The sequence below is a fragment of the Pagrus pagrus genome (assembly GCF_965226575.1).
Source record: "Pagrus pagrus genome assembly, chromosome: 6".
NCBI lineage: Eukaryota > Metazoa > Chordata > Actinopteri > Spariformes > Sparidae > Pagrus > Pagrus pagrus.
This window is the reverse complement of record NC_140190.1, coordinates 12,908,306-12,923,915: the sequence shown is the minus strand read 5'-3', so window position 1 is coordinate 12,923,915 and position 15,610 is coordinate 12,908,306. Positions and strand designations below refer to the sequence as shown.

The 15,610-nt window shown below is 39.9% G+C and overlaps 1 protein-coding gene across 1 annotated transcript; it reads left to right on the top strand.

Moving 5' to 3' along the window:
• The first annotated feature begins 1,504 nt into the window (after positions 1 to 1,504).
• abhd17ab (abhydrolase domain containing 17A, depalmitoylase b) lies at positions 1,505 to 13,966 on the top strand. Its single transcript, XM_084355031.1, has 5 exons — positions 1,505 to 2,265; positions 3,266 to 3,621; positions 5,573 to 5,767; positions 6,490 to 6,669; positions 10,134 to 13,966. The coding sequence occupies exons 2-5, from the start codon at positions 3,272 to 3,274 to the stop codon at positions 10,357 to 10,359; spliced, it is 951 nt and encodes a 316-aa protein (XP_084211157.1). The 5' UTR covers positions 1,505 to 2,265; positions 3,266 to 3,271; the 3' UTR covers positions 10,360 to 13,966.
• The last annotated feature ends 1,644 nt before the right edge of the window (positions 13,967 to 15,610 follow it).

Genomic DNA, 15,610 nt, shown 5'->3' with positions numbered 1-15,610 from the left:
CTAAAACTATCTGGAGAAATCAGATATGAAGCTCCCGGTTATAGTCAGAGATTTTTTTGAAGATACAGTAACTGATGTTTTGACATGTAAGTAGGATGTCTTCATCAGCGTAAGATTAAGACTTTCCAGACCCAGCCTCAGTTGTCCTGTCTGTTTGAGCTTTGAGTTGGCTAATGTGCTGAGATTCCTTCAGCCAAAACGAAAACTATCTGCATGGCCAGTTACTACTCAAACAAGTGACAAAATATGTTTTAGGTAATTTAGAAACAGCTGCACAATATGGTTGAAAAAAATCATATTTTGATAGTTTTGACTGATATCATGATTGCGATATGATTATTTATTAGTAGGAATGATCATTCATTCATTACAATTTTCATTTTCACTGATAAAACTATTACAACTGTGATGATATGACATTTCTTGAAGTGCAGATGTTTTCTTACATCTGGAGAACAAGATTTGTGGGCCAGGGCATCTCTGCAGCACTATATTACTTCGTTATAGAGCGGTTTGCCACGTGTACCCAATGTGTCTTTGCCACATAGCAATTTCTTTAATATTTCAATGAATTTCTTTGAAAGGAGATTAATAATGTATGTCTTCTTCAGCCCTAAATTTAAGCAATCCCAACATTTAACCTGAAAAAATGTCTAATCAGCCAGAATAATGAATGAACGAGCTGAAAGTCTGACGATTGCAGGTCTCTGTAAGGCAAGGCAAGTTTACTTGTATACCACAAGTCAGACACAGGGCAACTCCATGTGCTTTACAGGGGCATGATATTACATTGCATTTAAAGGACATTAAAAACAAACGATAAAGCAAGTTAAAAATAGGAAAATAAGCTCAAATAGAATAGGTTTAAAAGAGACAAGACAATAAAAGTTACAGTTCAAGTTACTTATCAAAGCTTTAAAATTGCTTCAATAAAATGCAGTGACAAACAGAAAGGTCTTCAGCCTTGATTTAGCAGAGATGGGAGTTGGAGCGGACGTGCAGTTTTCTGGGAGTGGGTTCCAGATATGTGGTGCGTAATAACTGAACGCTGCTTCTCCATATTTAGTTTTGACTCTAGGAACCGGACAAGTTCCTGTGACGGTTAGTAAAGGTGGATCTTGAGCCAGCAGAAGCTCTTCCTCGGGAATTCACAGGAAAACTCCTGTGTGTGTGTGGGTTGGATGCAATTTATCACAATTGCCTCCAACACACAAACATGATGTCACATCTTGTCCTTTCTTACTAAGAAATAAAGAAATAAATAAGTTGTAATGGGCTCACAACAATCAGTGTTAAACATTTAGTCATTCATACAGTCACTGTGATGATTCAGGAGCTGATAGTGTACCATTTACCTCATTTTTCTTCCTAGGTGCAAAATGAACAATAAAGTTCAAGCATGTCATCTTTAACAACACTGATAACAAGTTTCCCTTAATTGTCCAATGGAAACTAGTTACGTCACATCCGGTCAGCTGTCGCTTCCGGATGCGGTGAAACAGCGGAGAAGTAGGAAAACACCGCACGGACATGGATTTAAATGACCAGACGCCATCCGTAAAGTCCTAGGACACGGCAGCACAGCCCGTAACGGCTTCACGGAGACGAAGACACGCGTCGGAAGCTGTGTATCGACGTTGTTTGACGTCGGGTGTCCTCGTAGGAGCGTTGTTTTTACTGAGTATCCGTGTTTATGCCTTCTTGCTAGCTTAAGCCAGCGTAGCGTTAGCTGGTACGCGCAGACAAATACCTTCTCTCTCCGGGCAAATATGACCTGTCGTTACCGATGTTCATGATTTAACACGGACTCGTACCGGAGGGAACCGCGCTGTGAGTGTTAAATTGTGTTTGAAGAGTGTTTTGTAGTTTGTTTTGTTCTCTCTGAGGTCAAGGCTGCAGCGGAAAAAACCTTCAGTCAACACAAGTAAAACTAGACCCGGGAAAGTTGTAGTTTCACGTAAATGTTCAGGAGCGAATTTAAGTAAACGGCAGTTTGTATCTGAAGGCAACAAGTGGACAAAATGGATGTGATTTGGACTTCAGTCAGCACACGGAAAACACAGCAGATACACCGTAAATAACACTTCCCTGTCAGCCGGCAGGCTCCACTACTTTCTCCTTCTTCTGCTGACAAGGCACTTCACAGACAGTATCCTGTGTTTGATCTGGGCCCAAGTGGAGGAAGTCTTCTGTTTTATTTTAGTCTCAGCACAGCCTTCTTCATCTTTGACTTTAACTTGGAGACAAAGCTCTTCAGATCAACAGGTAGGTCTACTGTTGTTGTCTTGCCTTGCATGTTTAAACTGTGAGGCCCAATGCAGTAATTATTTTAAATAACTGGATTGTCTGTTAATGATTAGCTCTAAATGTGTTCAAGTAATGAATTATAATCATTATGGTTTATAAGGGCCTCAAATGAAGCTTATTTAGTTCAACCAACATCTACAAAGTGTTCGTTTTCAGAGCTGAAGTTATTGATTAATCAGCTGATGGACACACATATTAATTAGCAACTGTTTTGAAAATGTATTATTAATTTGAGTCATTTTTTCAAATCTAAAATGCTTAATATTAATTGGTTCCAGCCCCTCAATTGTAGGGGTTTGCTGCCCTTTTTCGTTTCATGTACTGGTAACAACATCTTAGGCAGCAATTTGAAGATGACTCCAGGAAATTGATGATTAAAAATGATTAATGTGTTAAAGGTATACTGTGCAGGATGTGTCTGATTTTAAAGGTGCAGCAAGTGGTTCTGGAGAAAGGTAGTTCATTCTTGAGTCAAATCATCAAATACAAGACATGAAGCCAAAAGCGTGGCTATTTGACAACCTGGGAGTGAGTCTGAACGATCAAATATCTTTGTCACTCACTCAGTCACTTACGCACAGAAACTTCCTGAACACAGAGAAATAATAAGGAAATGGGAAAGTACAGTTAAAAAGCAGGTTCTCTGCAGATACAGACACCTCCACACACTTATGGTGGGACATAAGTGTGAGTCTGTACATTGTTTTAGGGAATATTCTGCATGGTAAACAATTTAATAAAGAAAATGAAATGCTGTTGATGAAATGCTATATATTTAGCTGTATATAATCGTTACAACCTACAAACTAGCTGTTGTAGAAACATTTTCATCAACGTTGCTGTCACACTTTGACTGCATGCCTTGTACATTACATTGTGATAAGTATCTCATTGTGTCAACAATGGGCTGATGTGTCATTCAATAGCACAGTGATCCTCTTGTCGTCCTCCTGCACAGTGAAGGATGAATGGCCTCTCTCTCAGCGAGCTCTGCTGCCTGTTCTGCTGCCCGCCCTGCCCCAGCCGCATCGCAGCCAAGCTCGCCTTCCTGCCCCCCGAGCCCACGTACGCCTTTCTTCCAGACCCAGATGCAGGCCCTGCTGCACAGGCAGCGACGGGTACGTCCAGCCTGCGGTCCCGGAGCGGAGCGTCAGTCGCCGGGGCTGTGGAGGGGAGATGGAAGCTCCACCTGACGGAGCGAGCAGAGTTTCAGTACTCGCAGAGAGAGCTGGACACGACGGAGGTGTTCCTCACTCGATCCAGTAGAGGAAACAGAGTCGGCTGCATGTACATTCGCTGTGTTCCTAACGCCAGGTAGGTTGTTTGAAAGATTTACTTACCTTCTGAGTCAGTGTGGAACTACTAATTGACTTTTTACATTTATTTTATAGACTACCCCTTGCTTGACCTTTCGTATTCATTTCATGAGCGTGTCACACTTCCTCAGAAGCGTTTCCACTCTTTCCTTTCTTGTCAGTCTTCTTCTACTTACATCCAGGTCTACTTCCTTCACTTGTCTCCCTGTTGACTCAGCCAACTCGGGATTTTCTCTTCCTGCTTTTCCATGGATCCCTCCCATTTACTTTAACAGTTTCTTTTTCCATTCATCCACATTTTTCCGTTCTGTTTTGTCCCTCCAGTTAGTAGGAACTTGAGTGTTTGGTGTCACCTGCTCTCATTCTGGTTCTTGATAATGATCATCATTTTCAAAAAGTCTTCCACTCACTGACAAGATATCGCAGAGAGCTAGAGTCAAAATATTTCCGGGTGTCTGGCTTTCTCTCCTGTAGGCCTGTGTCAATGACTTTGTTGGCAGTGATTGGTAGACAGTTTAACGATTGCATCATTTAACCTCAGCAAGAGTTTTATTTTATGTGCTGAGATGTAAAAGTTGAGTTTTATATTTGGTTTTATGCTCATCTTGCTGCACTGTGCTCCTGCTGATTAATTCACCAAATCAATTAAAAAGACATGGACAGGCTTGTGTTACAGTCTGTGTGTTTTGCATTAATGTCTAGTATTACACAAGAACGAAACCAAACTAGACGTGATATGGCACTGTCATTGTTATGCCGCATTCGGAGCGGAGAGGCCCAGAGCAAAGCCGCGGGCCGTACGGGTTTCATAAACAAAACTGCTGAGGGAGGATCTCAAAACAGTCAGTGTGTAGAAGAAGTATCCAATTTCTCCAGAGAACACAACATGCATTCATGAATAAAAGGCAAGGGCTAGAATACCAAGCTTTTATAGTGGATACCCTGCGTCTCAGGTTATACAAAATGTCTAGAAGTAAGAGTCATCTGCCAGGAGTCAGTCATGGTAAACCAATCCTCCAACACGCAGCACTTTTACACAAAGATGCATTGGCGTGGAGTCCAGTGTTTGTCTTAACAACAGATTTCTTGTGGTTTGATTCAGTGTAGAGTTACCAGGTCGGACTCGTGGACAGAGAATGTGTGATGAACTTCATTGTTTGTTTTTGTTTCAATGTTAAACCCTCAAGTGACTGTTTCTGCTTCAAATGAAGTGCAGTAGAGTTTAATGTGTCTTTACACACGGTATGGCACACAGTAAGGTTGTCACAATACCAGAATGTTAAACTGCAGGATAGTTTTCTCTTTTTTTTCTTATTACTAACAAACTGCACACAGTGCTGGAAAAGGAACAGTCCATGAACACATACCAACACATTTGTAATCATATTCATACTATATGTGTGCAGGAAGGGGTTCAAAATCTGATTGTAGAGCTGTTTTTTTAATAGCCTTGGTACTTTAGATTTTATCAAATGTCACAGAGTATAGCTTTCGCACACCTGAGTATCAAGTATCAATGCATTTGACAGCATTGACACACAAAAACATGAACAAAGTCTCAACTAAAGCTGTTAATTTTCCTTTGGTCCATTTACTAGTGCTGTTTTCTAGTCATCCTAGATCCTGTAAAAAAAGGACCACTACTCATATGTACATCTTGTATATTTAGCTACTATATGAAATGATGGCATTTGCAATAAGTAAGGACATTTCATATGTAACAACTTACTTTATTCATATATCACTTTTCAAAAACAAGTTACAAAGTGCTTTACAAACATTTAAAAGTGAAATAAATCACCAGATAAATAATTTTAAGTAGAATTAAGGCTGCAATGATGACATGCGAGGTATGAATTACTACTTTTCAGAGATAGAAACCTTTGAATTTGTGCCTCATTAACTATTGCACCATGTACTAACATGTCCTTTGACGTGCATCCTTTCAGATTTACAGTACTTTTCTCTCACGGTAACGCCGTCGACCTTGGCCAGATGAGCAGTTTCTATATCGGACTTGGCACTCGCATCAACTGCAACATCTTCTCCTACGACTACTCAGGCTACGGCGTCAGCACTGGCAAGCCCACTGAGAAGAACCTCTACGCAGACATAGATGCTGCCTGGCACGCCCTGCGCACACGGTGCGTTTTGACATAATTGGCCCATATGTGTCCTTCAAGGGATGATTTATTTCACAGTGTCTTAGTCTGCTGAGACCAAGTTACTTGAGATTAGGAGCAAGAATCCGGATGAATTCAAATACCTACTACTGCCGAGCATAGCACCAAAAAAAGCCACAAAGGGGTGATAAATTGAGATGGGTAGAAGAGGGTCAAGTAAAGAAAAAGCTGTGAGGATAAAGTGGCAGAGGTTGTGATGAGGACAGAGATGGAATGAGGAAAGCAGAGTGTAGACAGGTGCCATGGGAATAAGAAAGAGTGAGATGAATGGATGAAGAGAGGGAAGGCTTGGGGGGAGATGTCTCTCAAGGACGTTGTGGTGTGATAAAGTGTCTCATTAGTGAAAGCGGAGCTGCCTTAATGCGGCTGTAGCCCTGGGATGACATGACACCGCAGAGTATTGTCTAAGGGTTGGTTGAGGTGAATTTACTTTTGGGTGCAGCTGTCACTCTTCACTACGTAATTTAAGGATATTTATTAAAAATATTTTTGTTTTCAAACAGATGTTCTTAATACCCTACCTTTTAAGCTGCATACGTTTGTTTATCTTTTTAGTCAGTTCAGTAAAATTACAGAACACTTTAAAATTACAGCTTAAACTTTCTATGATTAAAAATAAACTATTTTATGTATTTCATTAGCCTGTGCTAAAAGTGTCTCTTGTACCTTTTAATCTTTACCAGGTATGGCATTAGCCCAGAGAATATAATCCTGTACGGACAGAGCATTGGTACAGTACCCACTGTAGACCTGGCGTCACGGTATGAGTGTGCCGCCGTGGTTCTTCACTCACCTCTGACATCTGGCATGAGAGTGGCCTTTCCAGACACAAAGAAAACATACTGCTTCGACGCTTTCCCCAAGTAAGTCTCTCTTTCTCCGTCTCCTTGTACCCTTTTCAACCAGTCTCAGATATAACATCTTCCAACATTTGATTGTTTGAATACAAATTAAAATTATATTAAATGAATATGTGTATCCTAGTGCATGGTATAATTAGGTTGGCACATTTTAATGTATGGTGGTCTTTTGTCAAAGAAATCTTTTTACATCAATGAAGTCCTTAATAGGGTGTTCATGTAAACATGATACACACATTCAGAATATTTTGCTGCCAGATGGCATTTCCACGTAATGACGGATCTGCCAACACAAGAGAGTAATTGCCACTTGCGCTTGTGAGAGCGTTTCTTGTCCAAGACAAACATCTGCGCTGAAAGAACTGCCTCTGTCCTTTCAGGTCGCATTTTAGTGCTGTGATTTTTTTTTTAAGTGCCTTTTCTTGATTCGTGTACGGGTATTATTTATACTTTATTTTCATAAATGTAAGTAGGGCTTCCCAAATACTGTAGTATTTCAAAGATGAATTCTGACACAGAGGTCTGTGTTATCTTGGCGGCAGCACATCATTCGCACATGATAACGTCAGATGTAATGGCCATCCTAATACTGCTGAATAGATCCATAAGTTAATCAGCACAGAACCCCCTTTCATTTAAAATGAATCAATAAATGATATGATGTGGCACATGAAATATATTATTTAAATCCAGGCGCTTGTCCATAGGTTCATAGGCCAGATGGTTTTTATCCCCTCGTCACGCAGTTGAGCTCATGCACTAACTTCAGATGGGGTAAACTGGTAAACTACCATCGTCCAAGGAAAACCTGTGTGGAAGTTCACTTTGCCAAAATGTACCTACTGTTTTATTAGTCCTCTACAGCACATTTGAATTTTTATATTAAAATCAAATGTCCAAAAGTGAAGTTGTACAAGTTAATGTTAAACTGTCAACAACAGTGTAAGACTTACCGCCTCCTGCTTACAAGTAATGAAGTCTTGTCCCACATGTTTTCTCCCAAATTGCCCATGACTGTTAATTTAGATCTGCAGCACACACTCTGAGTGCTTATTCATGCCACGCTTTTTAAATACCAGGGAAAAAATCATATTGAGCAGCTATAATTAAACTGATTTGATCCTTTTAACAGAAGTAGTAATACTGCAGACAGCAGGTGGCTGGCTGTGATAAAGTACTTGTCAGATATTCTACCTCCTACTCCGAAGAGATTTGGTGCCCCACGTTTGTGTGCGATTGTGACGTGGGTGGAGACTGTGGTGTGTCGGTACTGTGTTTATTTTATTTTTAAACCTTGGCCACTAAACAATTCCCTCATCCTGGACAGACACAACGCAGAGTAATGTTATCATTAGCGAGACTCTATCCCTTCTGTTCTTGTTGTCAGTTTAGTTTTAGTGGCTGTGTCTGACGAAGGTCAATAGCAGCCAATGCAAGCCTTAACACAGAGTCTAGTCCCAGATGGTACAAGTGGGTGAGGCGCAGAGGTTGTAGGAAACCAGGGAAAGCCTCGCTGTGTGTGTAGTGAGCTGAGAAAGCCTCCAGTGTTCGCCTGTTGTCCACATTCGGAGTAGGCAGCTGGCAGCCCTCCTTTCTCTGTGTGTATCTGTCTGTCTGTAGCTGTCTCTCCTGTTTCCTCTATGAAATATTCCATGAAAAGACTTGATTATACTTTAAAGATTAAACAATTGTGCATTTTTCAAGTAGGTATCTATTTTATATTGCGTTTGGTGATAAATATATTCATTTATGTCGATAAGACGTATAAACTGATCACATATTCTATCAATCCAGAATACTTTATTCATCCCTCAAGGGGCAATTCAAGGCAAACTCGCTCTAAAACAGAAGTACGCATTGACGATTCGATTAAACACGACATAAATAAGGATTAGGACCAGGTTGAAAGTGCAGGTTTATTTATTAGTCGTCAAAGTAAACTGGCCAATCCTTTGACAAGGTACAAGGTAATTTACACAACACAGGGTTGCATAATGAAATTAAGGTTTGTAAACTTCTTATGCTACACAAATTACAGAACATATAAACAGCCATTAATATACAAATATACATAATCCCTTAGTGCATATTTTTGAGTCTGCATCAGGGTAAATGTAAGCAGCAGCAAGAAGATGGTGACGATAATAACAGAGATCATTTGTGCTGTGACTGTTCACAAGTCCAACGGCTTCTGAAATAAAACCTCCTTTTGTTTTTACATACAGATGCCTCCCTCGTGAAAGTATCTTAAAATAGTCATAGAGGCCGTGTGTGGGGTGGTTGATTATCTGATATGGAGGAAGCTGCTGGGGATTTTGTGTTTTGCCGATAATTTTGGAGCTATGTTGTGTCTTGTCCTTTTGGCAAAGGGATGCAAATCAGCAATTAAAAAACAAAAAGTTAGAGTCCAATACAAGGAGAGTCAAACTTGATCAATATTCTTTGAGCTCCTCCTGAGATTATTACCAATGCTGTATTCTTCTTTCATTGAAAGTATATTTGTATTCTGTGCTGTCCACGAGCGTCAAATCTGCACTACATAGATAAAACCAATGTCCCTGTCAGTGAATCTACATGTGATCTGGTTTTTAATTAACCAAAATTATGACAGCATAATATTATTCTAGTTTCAAAGCAATAAATATGTTTTATAGCCCATTAGGGTCCCGACACACCGGGCTGACAGAATGTCAGGGCCATCAGTAAGTGCCCGTCGCCCTAGTTTTTGTGTTGTGTCCCTCACTATTGGCACTAGTCGGCCCTTGTCGGTTTTTGTCCTAAAGAGCATGTTGAATATGCTGCAGAGCCTGTCGTGAGAAAAATCACCCTGATTGACTGTTCAGCTGAGCAAATAAATGCACAGGAAGAGAAAAGGAAACAGAGGGGATCCTGTCGCTGTAGTATCCATAATTTCACCTATTTAGTGAGGTTTCTACTATTTATGCCTGTCAGACATATTCTTGATTTAGAAGTGGCTATATTAGTGAGAGGAGGAAATGTTCCTTCATAGCAATGGTTTGTGCATCCGCAATCCTGAGTTCTGCGGGTTTCCCTTTGTGAATTACGAAAACAGACTACTGCCATCTGCTGGTATAGAGAGGTATTTCCTCTCACACAGGTGCAGAATGTATGAGCTAGCTGGACATCAGCTGTAGTGTTTGTGGTGTGTTCAAGTGCAGCTTTTTGGCTGAAACACAGGTCTTCGTCGTCATTAGTTTTTTTCACGTCTGTTTGGTGCTCTTAGAATTTACTGTAGTAGCCCACACAAAAAAAAGCTTCACTGAAATATTGAAATATATTTAAGATCACTCACACCGACTGATGTTACGTGATTTTATGACCTGATCCACAGAGCCAACTGTACGTCACTATAAACCTGATCTCTGCAATCTGCTTTTAGGGGAAGTAAATAATTAATTTCTTTAAAATCTGATTTGTGTTCTTTTTCCCTTTTTTTTTTTTTTAAGCATTGAGAAAGTGTCCAAAATCACATCCCCGGTGCTCATCATCCACGGGACAGAGGACGAAGTGATCGACTTCTCCCACGGCCTGGCTCTTTTCGAGCGCTGCCCCAAGGCTGTGGAGCCTCTGTGGGTGGAGGGAGCAGGACACAACGACATTGAACTGTACAGCCAATATCTGGAGCGTCTGCGCCGCTTCATAGGACAGGAGTTGGCTGCACAGCACGCCTAACCTATCACCACCAAGACCATCATGATCGGACATCATCATTACCATTTTTCCTGGTCCAAGAGTCACCTAACCGTCCCTCAGCTCACCGCAGCTTCCAGACGGTGTAACGCTTCACACACTATGGTGCTTCGTTTTCGAGGACACGGTATGCCTTTAACGGACCGTGGATTGATGCGACATGTAGAAAAGAAGTATGTTCATAAACATCAGAAGGGCGTGAGTGAGAAGGACTTTGTCACAAACTGCATTTAGACCATTGTTGTTTTTTAGCTGTTACTTTAACAGTACAGCTGCCATTTGTTAGCTACAAATACATTTATTTACTGTGCAATAATACGGACAGGAAAAAAGACTCTTGAATTGAAGAATTATGAGGAGGTTTAACAGAACAGCAAGTAATCATGTAGGTCAGCTAAGTTGTGGTCCACGTGGAGCATTTTGTGGAATTTTCCATCTTACTCAGAGTTCGTTTGTAGCTTTAATTTCTTCAGTTACCCCAAATTAGATGGTGCAGCAAAGGGAAACTCTTAAAAGACTCTCTCTGAAGTGCTTCTGACATGTGTTGGGGAATATTTTAGTTTTCTGATCACCTGTTGAAATAATAGCAACAGGTTTGTAACTTAGTTATGTACATTGAATGCAGTCAAATGCAATCCAGCCCCACATTGAATCCTCTTTAGAGGGAATTACTTCTTATTTTGTTTTGATTGGTTGTGTTGCATTGGACTGCATTATATTGAAAGGTGTTTCTAATACCCTACCCCCCTCATGTATGTACATGACACACATACATGGAGATGAATTTGAGTTTTTGTGTGTTTCATTTTGTTTTTCGCTGTACTGAATATTTTGCTCAGGTAACCCTCTTTTAGTCATTAGGGTCAGTGTGTTTCACATTTGTTTGTGTCTGTTTTGTTTCGTCAGCTAAATCTCCTCAGATCCTTTAGGCAAAGACTTCAGAAGCAGCCAGTGTGAGGGCTTTTGTTTCAAGCAAGCGATGAACCAGATTATAATCCTGAAACTGAGGTACAGACCAAATCACGAGCCGTTACAGGCTTAATATTTTCTTTCCATCATTACTTCCACTTTCTCTGCACTGCATCTGTAACCCGGTCATGGAGTGGGAGTAGCTGTGTTAAAGATGCAATATGTAAGAATTTTAGTTTAAAACATCCAAAAAAATTAAGTAAAATTATCAACAGTATGTGAATAAATAACAGTTTTGACATTATGTCAAAGACGTCTGTGTATTGTGTTGCAGAGATATCTGTCAAAGTTAGCATTCTGATCAGCTAGCTCTAGCCCAACCTGTTCAAAAAGCGATTATCTGATAGAATAGCATGTGTGTGAGTGGCGAGTTTGCTACGCTCCACAAACTCTCCTAGCTTTTTTAGCCTAATCAATAAACAAATTAAACTCACGAAATATCAAAAAAGTAAATAATCACATACCTATTTTTCCTACTCAACTTAAAAAAACACAACCGTAAACCTTCTGACTAAAAGTTTCTCTCTTACAGAACCAAGACAGGCTTAGCTGCCTTGTTAATAATAATAAACTTTATTTATATAGCGCTTTTTCTTAACAATGTGACTTAGTGCTTCACAAAAAGAATACAAACAATAATAATAAAATATAAATAAAATGAAATAGAATCCAGACAGAGATAATAGCTTTATTAAAAAATAATATTTAAAGATTTAAGAAGGGCGTTCAAGAGCCTCAAATAAAAAATACCTCCAGCTCCAGAGAGTCTGTTAGTCTGTTTTGTTTCAGTCTTGTTCGTCTTTTTTATGTCTCACACCAGGAGGTCACAGCTGTCAGCAAATTACCTGTTCTCCCTGTCTTTTTTGTTTTTTATTTAGCATTCATTTCTGACGGCCATTTTGCTTATTTGCGCTTCAATCTTGAGGAGCAAACTGTCAAATAAAAGCAAAAGTATTTAATGATTTTATAATCATTTCAGTGATTGATGAGTTCCACTCCATCAGTCCTGATGAATAAAAAATCATTCCCACCTCTATACAGATCAGCATAGGAACAGCTGTTTTACCACAGTATAATGCAGCGTTATGGTTCTTTGTTTTACAGCTTTAACAGTGAGGAGCTCCTCTGAGTGACACTAGAGCATTAGAAGGTGGACAACGTCTCGGCACATTTATTCTTCAGCATGATGATGACAATTTTACTATTACTGTGCTGCAGGTAAAGACAGACAGACAGTGTGTGAGTGAAGAATATCCATTTTCAAGTCTCCTTCCTCTCTTGTTTACAGTCTGTATAAGAACTGCCGATAACATTTGTGCGTCGAGGCACACACCTGCATAATACTTAAGTATTTTTACGTATTTTAAGCATAACGTCTTGACAACACTATTGTTTTACTACACAGAACTGAGTATAATAATGGTACATACGTTTTCCAGCTGCTGATGTGACTTTTGTACCAATCGAAGAGGCTCAAACATGTTTCACCACCCTTTTTAATTTACCGTTTTGTTTTTCTGTGCTGATAATTTAGGGAAATATCACTAACCAATATATAGTAAATTGTCCCATTGTGCTGCAAACGCTATGTTTTTCTTGTCACAATATTGTAATAAGTATACAAAAAGAGCTGAGGCAAGATTACATCAGCCGGCAGGAAGATCAATTGTAATCCTTCCTTTTTACTGCCTATTTCAGATTCACTGGGCTCAGTGGTGACAAAAATCCCTTCTTTCTCTCACTTAATGGGCTGTTTTACAACCAGACACGAGGTGCAGTCTGAAGCATCCTAAAGGTGCGAAACTCAGCGAGCCACAGAAGTGTTTTATCTAACCGAGTTGATTTATATGAACCTGAGACATTGAGTGCTGCACCTTTTTAAATCTCCTAGTTGAAAGGTGAGATTACGACTGTTTTGTTTTTGAAGAGAAGTCAGGATTTTCAGGTTTTCTTGTGTATGTTTGAACCAAAGTGTAAATCTTTTTTTTTTTTCCTTCTTTTTTTTTAAGCGCTTTACCCATTGTACCTGCTTTTTATGTTGGTATCTTCTTAACCAAAGGCAAAAATGTTCATATTTAAGTTCTTTTGTTAACTTTTATTTATCTATGTGATTGGGCTGATCTTTTCCCGCTTTCATACATTAGGATACAAATGAAGTGTAAATTTGTTAAATAATGATGTTTCATCATATCATATTTGGTTTCAAATATGCAGTAACAGGGTTTAAAAAGCATAAACTACCAAGTTGTGGGTGTTTTTTTTTTTTTCTTCTTCTTCTTTTCAAGCTGTTAAAATGTACTGTTTGTGGAGGAGTATAACTAAGCAATACAGCAAAGCCGTGAGTTTGTGTCTAGAGCAGAAGAAGTGTGTGGGTTGATTAAAGAAACAATGACAGATGAGCTCCAAGGAGACGACTGAAAAGCTTTTGTTTTGTCTGTTATTCAAATGTTTGTTTCTCCGGTGTAAAACATCTGTGGCGATCATTTCTGTCATCACACATTGTTATCCACTGTTTATTATACTGACTGTTTTTTAGTTTTTAAAGGTTTTGTCTTTTTTTTTTTCCAAGAATTAAAGAGAATAAGAAGTTAATAAAACATAATCAGAAATTGATAATGAACACGACTCTGCCTCCTTTTTCAAGTTGATTACACTTTATAGTTGTGTTTTCACTGCGTCCGTCCTTTTGTTTGTTGGTTGGTTTGTCAGCAGGATTACACAAAAATCACTCAACGGATTTCGACAAAACTTAAATGGAGGATAGGTTTTGGCCAAAATTTCACCTCTGATCCATCCCATTCACTTTGCAGGCCTGCCTCCAACCCAAACTCCAACTATGAGATCCAAATGGCCTGAAACGTGCTCCTAAATACGTCCTGGAGGAACAAATGAAAAATGTTGCCCCTGACACTTTCACCTCTGATCTGTCATTAATAATAACTTTATAAAAATAGCTGTCCTTTCACTGATGGTCTTGTTCACTGTCACAGCTCATTTATAATCATCAGAGGAATCACAAGACTGTTTCATAAACACTTACAAGATCATCGTAGAGACTTTAAGTCAAGTTTAATCCACCAGTGATGGTTATTATAAAGTGTTACCTTAAAGTCAGGTGTCACAGTAATCTGCTGAAGAAAAGAGGTGTATTCAAATCACCAATGGCCAACACAATCAATTTTGCATACGAGCAGTGTAAATTGCATAACATAGACAAACAAATACTGGGTAAATATTCATGCATGGGTTGGATGGATTATGTACAGTATATGTTATAAATACAATCTGCAGCAGAGGAGCCTTTTTGGCAGAAATCAGAGTGAAGCGTGTCTCATTCAGCGGCTGATTTTCCACTCACGGCAGTCCTGGCACTCAGTGAATAATGACCTGCCTGTAGTGAAAGGCCTCACAGGACTGCACGAGACGGATCCAAGAAAGGCCCGGGTGAATAATTGGCTGATGAGTAAATGAGTCTTTAATTGCCTGGTGTGTGTGTGTTGTTGTTTTTTTTCCTCCTCTGAGGAGTGGTGTGTTGGGATGGGCTTGTTATCATCCATGGCAAATAAAAAGGTTCAAATGATGTGTTTTAATTAAACCAGTACAAGGACTCAGGTCTGTCCCAGCCTCCCCTCACTGTCTGCCTCCATGTTGACATGTGGGGGAAACAGGGACAGATGGATCGTAAGCTGCGCCTCCCTCCTCCCCGAGAACACACACACACACACACACACACACACACACACACACACACTTGTGCCAGCTCTTTTTCAATGGACTACATAAACAAGCTGGTGTTGTCCCACTCAAATGCTCTCACGGATTAAAAGCAGCTGCAGCGGCACATCCCCCCTGCGTAAGGCAAAGTTAGTGCAGCCTGACCTACTGCATCAAACACTACCAGCAGCCATCCACACACTCCTCAAATGCACTGACTTTTACACAGCCCCGAGCACCGAAAGCCTTTTATGTTGACATGTATCAAAGGAATTGGATGAGCTGGCTCTCGACAACAGAAGACTTAAAACAAGGCTTGTGAATCAAAAGAGCTGCCTCTGAATGTTCTCAACGAGAGAGCTGTAGTGCGCTGAACATTTAGACTTTCCTGTATATCGGTTTGAGAGATAGAGAAACACGTACAGGCCTGAATATTTCAATGAGATGCTGATATGTTCTTGTTTAACTATATATGAGTGTGAAGGGTTTGGATGGGGAAGGAAAAAAAGGCTGCCAGGAAGTGACTGTGACACAAGGCTGCAGATACAGA